Source organism: Artemia sp. Qi Xiang Cuo, chromosome 13, assembly GCF_049724085.1.
Source record: "Artemia sp. Qi Xiang Cuo chromosome 13, ASM4972408v1, whole genome shotgun sequence".
Taxonomy (NCBI): Eukaryota; Metazoa; Arthropoda; class Branchiopoda; order Anostraca; family Artemiidae; genus Artemia; species Artemia sp. Qi Xiang Cuo.
Window position 1 is genome coordinate 22,138,148 of NC_142806.1, and position 12,321 is coordinate 22,150,468.

A 12,321-nucleotide genomic window follows, 5' to 3' on the forward strand; every position below is an offset into this window, starting at 1 on the left:
GGAATAAGCCTTACACCTGACAGTTGAAAACAGAAATCTGGATTCAAATTAAAGCTCAACATAAGTAACACGAAGCTTGACAATTTGTAGATGATAAATCTGAGTCACCAGGACACTTAATGTGAAATTTGACTCAAAAGTAGAGTTTAGTGTTTGAGCGTAACACAAATACCTCCTTGCATAGGAAGAAAATGCTTAATAATTTGCTAACAAGGTGAGCAAAAAAAAAAAAAAATGAATGTTAAGAAGACTAAGACACAAGGCTAGGAATAAGTGAAGATGAAAAGATGACGTAAGATAATGAAAAGATTGATCAAGTGGGCAGCTTCACTTACCTTAGAAGTATTATTAGTAAAGATGGTGAGAGCAGTGAAGATGTTAAAAATAGAAAAGCAAAGGCTCAGGGTGTTTTTTCACAATTAAAAAAAGTTTGGAAGAATAGGAAGATAAGTCTGCAAACCAAGATTAGAATATTAAAAGCTACAGCGATGAGAGTAGTCAAATATGGCTCTAAAGCATGGGCGCTTCGAAAAGCGGATGAATATTTGCTAGATGTTTTCCAGAGAAATTGTTTAAGGATTGTTCTGGGTACCCGGCTGAGTGACCGTATTTAAAAAAATAGGCTGTACGAAAAATGTGATTCAATACCACTCTCTAGGGCTATAATGAAAGAAAGGATGAGATGGCTAGGGCACGTTGTGTGGATGAAAGATTGCCAAAGATTATTCTTTTCGGCCAACCGTCTAGGGCAAAATGGAAAGCAGGTCGTCCTCATCTGGGGTGGGAGTACGTCATAAAGAAAGATTCAAAGAAAGGGGAACTTCATGGGAGGGTGTAAAAAGGAAGGCTTTGAATAGATTGGGATGGAGGAAGAGCTTGCGTAGCTGTGTTGGCCTAAGTTAGCGGCCTGGTACTGCAGTGAGTTGTTAGCAGAAGTATTTTTTAAGTGCATTAAGTGCTTTTTGAAGCTTTCCTGCAAACTTTCACAAAAAAAAATATGGAGCTTAAACTAACAGTGTTAGCGAACAAAGTCAGAACTATGACGAAAAAAGTGCAGATATTAAAGTTTAAAAATAGAAAATCGGAGAATTTTGAAATTGAATATTTTGTTGTTACTGTCAAAGGCAAGTGAAATGAATACACATTATAATCCGAAGGGAGGTAAATTTATTCTCTTAAATAATTTGAACCACTTGTATAAAATATGTAAAAGGGAGAGAAGGAGGCCTTCTTAGAACAATAGGCTCATGCATAGTAAGGAAGCTGAAAATATCGTCTATACTATTAATACTCTTAGGACGTCTATTATATGAAATTAGTGAACATGGCATTAACTGGATTTAAAGCTTTACACTTGAGCTAAAAAAAACATACGTTAGAGGTTTTGCTGCATGCACAGTTTGAAATTTCGTTATAATTTGGCAGAAATTTCCTTATAATTTAAACTACAATTACAAGCCAGAGGCGGATCTAGTGCAAAATCTTCTGTTGGGGGCCAATGTAACAAGGGCACCAATAAGCTAAATCTTGGGAAGGGGGGCAATGTGACAAGGACGCCAATAATTCACCAAATTGACTCTAAAAGAAGAGTTACAAACATATTAAGAAATAAGGAATGAAGGTACTAGAAAAAATCTTGGGGGGGGGGGCGGGGAGTCACTTGCCCCCTTTCCCCGAATCCTCCAAAGCTACAATCCAGCTCGTAAACTTAAGCTGAATTTACGGTTTTCTATGTGGATTCTTTAACTGAGATAAAAGGTCGTATTTGAAGTCTTCATCCAATGTAAATAGTACTGTTAGTTGCTCCCGATTTTGGAGAAACGTTTACCCTGTCCAAAGGGTATTACCCTTTCTTCTACAGGGAGCGCAAAAGCACTAATCAAGTCTTAAATGTATTACTTTTCGAAAAGGCCATTTCGTATGGAACAAATTGTCGTAGAAACTTTGGAAAGGGCTTATTCGACTGAAAAATGAAAGTTCTAATTTCCTTTTTAATATTTAAAACAAATTCGAGGGCAAATAACCCCTCCCAAGCCTGATTTCTGCGCCTACTCCTTTCCCTTACCTCCAAAGATGTCCTATCTGAATTTTATTCGAAATTGTCAAAAGATGCAATAGCTCCCCCCCCCCCGGGGTGACATGACCACCCATGGCTCCTGGTGAACGTATGTATATAATACAAGTTGTCTTTTGTGACACTAATAGGTAGTGTTGTGTTATTGGAAAATGTTTGATCCTGGATCTGTATAAAAGCCAAGGGTATTACGAGGAAAACTTCGTAGAATTTCGAGGAGGATGTTGAATTAAGCTAAAACACACTATGTGCATGAAAGTTGTCAAAAAAGTGTATCTGAGTTGTCTCAGGAACGGCCAAGGGTATCAATTTGAAACTTTCAGGGCATGTTAAGGGGCATGTTAATCTAAGCAAAAGACACTATGTACATTCGTGCTGTCAAAATAGAAAACGGATTAGATAGAAGACAGATTAGAAGGGAAAAAAGGTAGAAATGATTTCAATTTGAGGGAATATTTCCTTGCTTTTCTATTTCGTATAATATAACTACAATAAAAGTTTTTGCTTTTTAATATCACTTTCATAGTTATTCCCTACGTTTTACTTTTGGGCGATACAGTCAAATATTAGTCTAACATTTCTGATAAGTAGGTTAAAAAATCTTTGCATGCACAATTTGGTTGAAAATGGAATCCTTTTGTCACAACCTTAGCAGTTCAGGCCTCAAATTTGCAACTAGTGACTTCAAAGATCATCATGTGTCAACTTTGTGGGAAATCAAATAACTCGTACCGAATATGTAATATCAACCTTCTGATTTTAGATTATAATGGTTTAACGCTAAAATTCCAATGAACAAGCTGAGAAACCTTTTAACACAAACTATTGGGGAGATTGTATGCCAGTAATGAAACACATAGACTACACATGGTAAGTCTTTTTCAGTACTCAATTATCATTAACTAGAATGAATTGTTTGTTATAATTTTCGTTTCAAACAGTTCGTGGTAACGAACTGTAAGTAAGGAGCGACCCGGCTCAATGGTAACCGAAACTCTAGAAAACGGGTTTTTGATACCAATAGATATATCAAAAGAATCAGATTTCAATGCTGATTTCAAATATATAACTTTCATAAAGTTTAGTGCTACCAATCAAAAGTTACGCGCCTAAGAAAATTTGGCTGATTTTCGAAAAAAGGGGGAAAGACACCCTAAAAGCTATAGAACCTTAATTAAAATTACACCATTAGATTCAACACTTTGGAGAATCTTAACGTACATTTTTCAGGCTCATGTCTGAAAAAATGAGTAGTTTTCCATTTTTTGCCAGAAGAAAGAACATGGATGCGTGTTTATTTGTTTTTTTTTTGTTTTGTTTTCCCCAGGGGTGTTCTTTTAGACCCCGTGGTCCGAGAATATCGTGAGAGGGCTCATTGGAACGGAAATTAAAATTTCTAGTGCCCCTTTTAAGTGACCAAAAAAATGGAGGGCAACTAGGCCCCCTCCCACGCTCATTTTTTCCCCAAAGTCACCTGATCAAAATTTTGAGATAGCCATTTTGTTCAGCATGGTCCAAAATATGATAAAAATGTCTTTTAGGATGACTTGATTCCCCAAAGTCCCCAGGGGGAGGGCTGAAAGTTATGAACTTTACTCAATGTTAACATATAGTATTGGTTATTGGGAAGTATACCGACTTTTTCAGAGGAGATGTTTTCTGGTAGGGGGGGGCAGGAGAGGGTCGGGCGCGAGATGGCAGGAACTGGCCTTGACGGAAGTCGGCAGGGGGGCAGGGAAAGGGCCATGAAGGGGGCGCCGGACTTGCCAGCATTATTTATTGGTTATTGGGAAGTATACAACCATTTTCAGGAAGGATTTTTTCTGGAGGGGGGGCTAGAGGAGGGGATTACTCTGTAGAATATTTACGTGGAGGATGTTTCTTTGGGGTAAGGAACATTTCTATGAAGGGGGCGCCGGATTTCCAAGCATTATTTAAGAAACAATCAGAAGTTAAATAAAAAAAAACAAGTTTTTTCAACTGAAATGTAAGAAGGAATATTAGAACTTAAAACGAACAGAAATTATAACGTATGTGAGGGGGTTCTCCCCCAAGTCAATAGCTCGCTCTTTACGCTACAGTTTTTTTTTTATTGCTTTCAAAAGAGCTCTCTATTCTAATTAAACCGCCTTTTTTATTCTTGGGTTTGTTAATCAAAATTTTTTTTTACTTTTAAAGTAAAGAGCGTGGTATTGAATAATGTGAGAACCCCTTCATATACGTAATAACATATACGTAATAAAAAAAAAAACAATAAAAAAACAAGCGATACGGCTCAATAGTAATCGAAACTTTTAAAAACGAAATTTTGATGTCAATAAATGTATCAAAAGAATGTGTTTATAATGCTGATCCTAAATATATAAATTTTATTAAGTTTAGTATTACTCATCAAAGGCTACGAGCCTGAGAAAATTTACTCGATTTTTTAAAGAGGGGGAAACATCCCCTACAAGTGAACGAATTTTAATGAAAATCACACCGTCAGATTCAGCGTATCAGAAAACCCTATTACATAGGTTTCAAGCTCATATCTGCAAAAATCTGCAACTTTGTATTTTTTGCCAGAAGAAAAATATACGAATATAGAAGTTAGTTACGTAAGTTGATTTGTAAAGACATCCATTTAGAAAAAAAAAAGTAAAATTGTTATGCAAATAAAAGCTGTATTAACTAAAAAACGATCAGAAATTAAATACAAAAAACAAGTTTTTTAAACTGAAAGTAAGGAGCGACATTAAAACTTAAAACGAACAGAAATTATTCCGTATATGAAAGGGGCTGTCCCCTCCTCAACGCCACGCTCTTTACGCTAAAGTTTGACTCTGTCTCACAACTTTATTTTTTAAAACAATAAAAAGTTTGACTTTCTCACAACTCTATTTTTTAAAACAATAAAAAACTTTAGCGTAAAGAGCGAGGCGTTGAGGAGGGGACAGCCCCTTTCATATACGGAATAATTTCTGTTCGTTTTAAGTTTTAATGTCGCTCCTTACTTTCAGTTTAAAAAACTTGTTTTTTTTATTTAATCCAGACAAAGGCTAACACTAAATTATAAGTAATTTTCATTACTGCAAGTGTAGCACGGGCAAGAATTTGGTTCTTTTTATATAACTTAAATTTTTTTTAGAGGATAAACTTGCTGTTATCCGCTATTTTAGGTTGATAGTACTAACAAATAATGAGTTGTCCCTAACGACAATTGAGCCTATATGCCACATACTGTGTCTTGTTTTAATATACAGTCATAGTAATTCAACTTCATCTTCAGAATTAGCGACACCAAAATCCTTAAATTCCTACATTAATGAAAATCAAACAATATTTTTTAAATACGAATCTACTACATTTCAACTTGAGACGGCGAAGCAACAATCTTAAAAGTTTTTGACATTAAAATTTATAGGAACATTTCAAAAATGAGCCCAAACGGTCATGAATGTAAAAGATAGAAGAGAGTGAAGGGTGAAGGAAAATCGGGCCCAAGGGACTTCTAAAACCACAAAGTACAGATCCTTGTACGACCTTGGTTTTCAACAAGGTGAAACATATTCACTTGTTTAATAAGATGTGCGTATGAAGCCTATATATATATATATATATATATATATATATATATATATATATATATATATATATATATATATATATATATATATATATATATATATATATATATATATATATATATATATATATATATATATATATATATATATATATATATATATATATATATATATATATATATATATATATATATATATATATATATATATATATATGTAAATTTAACTGAAGGCAAAGTTCAACTGCCAAAAGGTGTTAGACAATGGACAAAACATCACTGTTCACTTGTACGTCCCTAGCAGCAGCGGCAAGTAAAAATAAATGAAACGATTTTAAACAAGCCGATAGTAAAAAATAAATTCTACTTCAAAATCCACTTCGCTGGGTCGATAAATAAATAAAAAATTAGTGAATAAAACTATAACTTAAAGTTTTTAAAATGGGATATATATATTCAAATGCATCGTAAATTTCTTGTCTAGCTGTGGCACCTGAAAAAAAGAGAAACAAAGTTATTAGATAAAAGAAGTTAAGAGGGTGGTCCCTGGCAACACTAACATTAAACATGTGTTTATCTTGCAAAATTTGCTTGCTGATATTTGTAAACGACTATAGTTGGTTATAACGTTAGGACAGTCCCATTATTTGCTAGTGTTTCCACTTTACTTGCTTCCTTTCCAGAAATGAGTTAAAAACAACTATCCCAAAAAAGAAGTTTTTCAAACAAAAGTAATGGCAAAGGCAATGTTAAACTTGGATCGGCAGATATTAAAACCTATGACAAACCTAAAACAACCAGATATCATTGTTTTAAAATAAATCAAACCCAGATGGAACAGAAATCAAACAGGACTATTTCTCATGGATATTATCAAAATATTTCCATGATAATTATTTCCTGGAAATCCAAAGACGTAGAAAAAGCCCCTGGATAATTCTACCGCAACATCTCCACAGTGTAGTGATTCCCCTGGAAGATTCACCCCTCAGAAATTTCCCTCCCCAAGGAAGATTCTCTCTATAGACATCCACCCCAAGACCTACCCCCCTCCACCCAAAAATATGTCTGTATAGCGGTTGTCAAGGCAAGACATCTCTTTTGCTTCCTGATAGTTCTCTTAACTGCGAAATCCAGTTTTATATCCATTATTGCATTGTTCCTTCCGGGGCCCCTCCTAATGAGATTTTATGAAGAAAGGGGCCCATGCCCGTAAGTTTCTTTGAAATGCCATTTTGATGAGTTGAGGAAAGAAGCGAGCGCACCGTATATTTAGCAATATATTAATTACCGATACAATATAATTAGCGATGTCTCTCATGAAAAAGTAGCGTCTGGACAACATAAAGCAACTGGTTGAAAATTTTCGTACGGAGAACCCAGCGTTGAAACAAGAGAACACTGGCTTGAAATTTGCTCTTGCAGCAGTTAAAAAAATGGCTTTAAGAACTGATTTGTTTGTTAAACCCGAGAATCTTCTTATCCATGGAATTCTCAAGAAGGAAAATTAAAATATTGATGAATCCGTTAATGAATTTTTATCAGAAATGTCGGTACGGAACTACAGGGATATTGAGTTCACGGCCATCTATAGACTTAGATGCAAGACTAAATGTCCCAGCAAACCAAAGTCGCGTCCGGCATCGGACCCTATTCTTGTATCTGTTCTAAATCTTCGACATAAGCATAATATTATGTCTTTTGTTGGTAATCTAAGAAATACGGGGGAAAGCGTCAGTAATGACTTTCCATTCGAGCTGGCTAAACGTCGGAAAGAACTTTTGAGTATAGCTCATACTTTAAAAAATTGTAAAATTGCCTCTGATAAAGTGTCTCATACCAAACTGGTTCAGAAAGGGACTAGGTTAAGGCTAGAATCTAAAATGAATTCTAGTTCTAACTGGATCAAGGTTGATGACGCATGCAACGACCCGCTTACCCCAGTTTTTCCCTCGGCCAATACTGATTTCGATTCTGAAACATGGTTATTAGTGAGTGCTTATTTCCGCTCAATATATTATATCTTCAAAAAATATGCTGTTCGTTAATGTTATTTGTCTTTTTGTGTCTTTCTCTTTTATTTGTCTTTCTTTACCCTCAGTATTTACACCTTCCTGTGCTATTTTACTTGTCATTTTTTTTTGGTTTCAGATCAAAATAACCAAGTTCGTGTCATAGCCTTTTTACTTCGGATTAAAAGGTTGACGTCACTGGAGTTCACGCGACTACAGCAAGGCTCTCTGTCACTTGTATCAGCAAATACCAAAGTATAATCACCTACGGAACAAGTACTGACAAATCCTATCCTCTCCACACAAAAAAGTGACCCATTGTCCGCGTCTCCGGAGACGATTCCATACCCATTCGATCCTGGCAACTAAATACCGTAGTTACACAATTCCATACAACTTTCCCGGTCACTCGTCGCCTGAATCACGCTCTAGCACAATTTATTGGCTCGTAGCAAAGTACTTTGGCTCGGAGCGATTAAGTAGTACAGCACTTTGGGTCTAGAGGTACTGAGGTAAGCGGGGTCATTTTTGAAGAGTTTTGTCAGTACTTGTTCCGTGGGTGATTATACTTTGGTAAATACCAATGGTTGAGATTGATTCTCTGTTGGGGATTAACGCTAACATAACACTAGGGAAATTAAATAATTATGAATTTAAGAGAGTTAATTTTGATGAAATTATAAATAATCCGGTTGGTAAAGCCCCCAACATGAATTTCTATGAAAATTTTTGAGAATATTATTGATAGTGTGTTTGTGGAGGAGCTGGAATTTTGGGACTCTGGAGCTTGGTGGGGTGATGCATTCCCGGTTGTGCATCTAAACGTTCAGGGCCTGAATTCTCCGCTTGATTATATTCAATTATTATGTAGGAATTCGTGCCCTGCAATTATCAGTCTCTGTGAAACATTTTTGAGCGAGAAAAATTAGGTACTTTTGGATATTCCTGGTTAGATGTCAATATTTCTTAACCGCAAGACGGCCCAAAAAGGTGAACTCGGATTTTACATCCAAATTAATTTTCAGGCCGTACTAAGACATGATTTATGTACAAATAATAAAAAGGTATTACAGTCACTTGTTATAGAAGTCACAATCAACGCTAAGGACATGGTAATAATAGGTGACGTATATCGCTCTCCAAGTGGATCTGGAACTGAATTGCTGGAAGCATTAGAATATGTTCTTGGAAAAGTTTTTGCTTAAAAATACGAAGTTCTATTGATGGGTGACTTTAACCTTGACCTTGCAGAACTGTCATCTAGAGAGGCTTCTGATCTTTTGTCTTTACTAATTTCGTATGGATTAGCTCCTTGTACAAACATACCGACAAGGATTTCTAACCAAGTCAGCAACATTAATTTGCAATATTTTATCATCACTACACTCCATTAAGAACGAAGTATTGCTTTCCGATACTTCCGATCATTTGCCAGTTGCAGCCTTGTTTCCAACCCTCCACAATCCACAAAGATTAGTCCCCCAGGATACACCAAGATTCTGTTGCTCACCAGTGGAGCTGGATAGACCGAAAGAAGATCTGAGTACATCTTCACGGGACTTTTCTTTACCAGAAAATATTAATTTGGGCAATTATAACGATATATTTAGCCAATTTTATGACACTGTTAAGCAAAATTCACGTCTTATTGTCTAAAAGCTCCTTCAAGGAATCCTCGATCAAAAAGATCAACACCCATAGCTCCTTGGTTAACATAGCGAGTCCTCAAGTCAATAAATAGGAAGCAGAAGCTTTGGAAAGAGCACAAAAACAGACCAAGTGATGCTAAATTAGAAGCATTTAAGTTGTACCGTAATATGCTGAAATCAATTAGTCGGAGAGTTAAAACAGTATATTTTACAAAGAGATTTGTTGATTGCGGTAAAAATATAATGAAGACGTGGGACGTAATTAAGGAAGCTAGTCGGTCACCCAAAAAACTAGAAGGTCTCCCTAAGTCTCTTATGGTAGGCGATCAACTTATCACAAAAAAGGCCAAGTAAGACATAACATGAACAAATTCTTTGTTGGAGATGTGGGGGAAAATTACTAATAGCGTTTCCTACTGCTCTGTCACAGACTTGGACGCAGTTCCTCTGCCCCCCCCCTGCTTGAAATCAATGGTTCTTGAGGACGTTACAGTGCAGAAAATTACAAATATTATTTTGTCTTTAAAGAATTCTTCAGCAGATTTTGACTGAATTTCTGCTAAAGTAATTAAACATATCCTTCTGTCCATTATGACCCCATTTTGCCATTTGATTAATATGTCATTTCAAAAAGGAGTATTTCCCCGACGTCTTAAACTGGCGCTTCTGATAGCTCTCTTTAAAGGAGATGACCGTGAGGATCCTGGGAGCTATGGACCAATCTCTCTTTTGTCAGTGGTCTCTCAGATATTTGAAAGGCCAATGTTCAAACGTCTGGTCACATTTCTTGAAAAAAATTTGTTTTCCCATCAACATCAGTTTGGATTTTGCACAAAGTATTCTACAAAACATGCTTGTAACAAACTTCTTCAGTTTATATGATGATCTTTAGATTCTAATCTTATTCCTGCAGCCATTTTTCTTGGTGTACAGAAAGCTTTTGACAGCCTTGCACACAAGATCCTCACTGGTAAACTTTCTCATCATGGTGTGTGTGAGGAAGCATTGTTTTGGTCCTCTTCATACCTCACTGACGAATCTATCACCATGGAAGATACAGACAAGCAAGTTCCAATATATTACGGAGTACCCCAAGGTTCTATTCTTGGGCCAACCCTCCTCCTCATCTATGTGAACGACTTCTTAACACCCCAATTACAAATGTTTGCTGTGGATTGTGTACTCTCAGACTATGTCGGCATCCACATCTGATAGTCAAGAAGAACTGGTAGCATTTGCAGATGACACGACTCTAGTTGTTGCAGCTCCGGATGAGTCTTCCATTATTCTAAAGCTTCAAGCAATGACTGAGAAAATACTCATTTGGTTTGACATAAATCAACTAGCTGTAAATGTAAAAAAATGTTTTACCTTCAGATTTTTTCCCAAACAGAAGTGAGCTGCCCCACAATTACTGAGCTTCCTACAACAAGAGGCTCCATAAGTTGACCCCCAGATCGATATGTGCGATTCCTGGGAGTTCTTTTGGATGACAATTTAACGTTTGAATTACACGTTCAAGTAATAAGAGTGAAAATTTCCCGTGGACTTTAAATCATCCGTAAATTAAAGCGCTTATTTCCTTTTCCTTCGCTCTGTCTTTTATATTTCTCTCTCCTTTTCCCTTATATACGTTACTCTTCTTCTGTGATGATGTCTACATTTCCTTCTGTACTTGCTCCTGTTCATGTTCTTCATGAGAAAGCGGTAATTATTAGTTGTTTAATGGTTTTATTTTTTTTTGGGGGGGGGGGGGTGTTTTGTTTTGTTGGCGTTGGATCCTCGATGATGTAGAAAATTTTGATTTATTATTTATTGTCGCGTGATAGGAGGGTCGCTGTTTCATGTTGACTGTCGGTGAGTTGACTTCTTTTTCTTATTAATTAAAAAAAATTTTTCACAAAATATGTTTTTCAAAGAAAAGTAAAGAACTTCATTTAACAAAAATTGAGCAAAATTAATCATATAATATACAAAGCATAAAACTACCACAAATCAGCATCTATAAATAAATTGAATCCAAAACGAACAGAAATTACAATACATAACCGAATCAAACTCAAAACCAAAAGAAATTAACATAAGTTGGGCTCAAAACCCCTATGCCTTCCTAAGACCAGAACATAATTTGCACTTCACTGAAAAAAATATAAATGTTTTTACTTTTAGAACTTTAATAAATCAAAAAATATTAATATTTTGATTGCTAAATGTCAGTATATGTATATTAAACTGACAACGCACACTCATTTTTATTTTTTCAGTGAAGTGCAAATTATGTTCTGGCCTTGGGAAGGGATCGGGGTTTTGAGCCCAACTTATGTTAATTTCTGCTGTTTGAGTTTGACTCGGTTATTTATTGTAATTTCTGTTCGTATTGGGTTTCATTTATTTATCGATGCTGATTTGTGGTAGATTCACGCTTTGTGGATTATATGATTTTATTTTTGCTCATTTATTGTTAAATGGAGTTCTTCACTTTTCTTCGAAAAACTTATTTTTGGAAAAATTTTTTTTTTAATTATCTTCTTTTCGTTTTATATTGACATAGTCTTTTCAGATAAAAAGAAAATAATACTTTAAATCTTTTCGCTTTTTTAAGAAATTATAGTTTGGCCTGCTATTTTAATGCTGGAGAAAAATTTTCAGCGATTTGTAACAACATAAACCCTCTTCAAAATCTGGACACAAATAGTAGTCTTTAATTTAGTTTCATGCCTGAGATGCCTTATTGAGAATTAGCATTAACACAGTGTATTTTGATTTAATCTTATGGCAACATTTAGTTTTTAAAAATAAAGTCAAATGGGAGGGTGGGCTTGGGAGGGGGATTAGTTTCCCTCCAATAACTTTTGACTATCAAAAAGGGCATCAGCCCTTGCTGTTTTCAATCAAATGAGCCCTTTTCGAATTTCCTACGACAACTTCTTCGATACAAAGTACCCTGGTCTAAACAACAACAAAAACAACAAAATAATAAAATATTCCCAGATCGATCTGTACTATAAAACTGTCAAG

The 12,321-nt window shown here is 35.5% G+C and overlaps 2 protein-coding genes across 3 annotated transcripts in view; one reads left to right on the top strand and one right to left on the bottom strand.

The window, feature by feature from the left end:
• Nucleotides 1-12,321, bottom strand: part of LOC148945075 (uncharacterized) — a 67,107-nt gene that overhangs the window by 17,980 nt on the left and 36,806 nt on the right. The window lies entirely within an intron of this gene.
• LOC148945076 (TATA-box-binding protein-like) overlaps nucleotides 4-12,321 on the top strand; it is a 41,854-nt gene continuing 29,536 nt past the window's right edge. Inside the window, exons 1-2 of one of the 2 annotated variants that reach the window (XM_089099379.1) lie at nucleotides 4-139; nucleotides 2,838-2,944. In XM_089099379.1, the coding sequence (XP_088955505.1) occupies nucleotides 2,942-2,944 (3 nt within the window). In that variant the 5' untranslated portion in view covers nucleotides 4-139; nucleotides 2,838-2,941. Of the gene's footprint in view, nucleotides 215-2,837; nucleotides 2,945-12,321 lie in introns of both variants that reach the window. The other variant, XM_089099378.1, reaches the window with a different exon arrangement.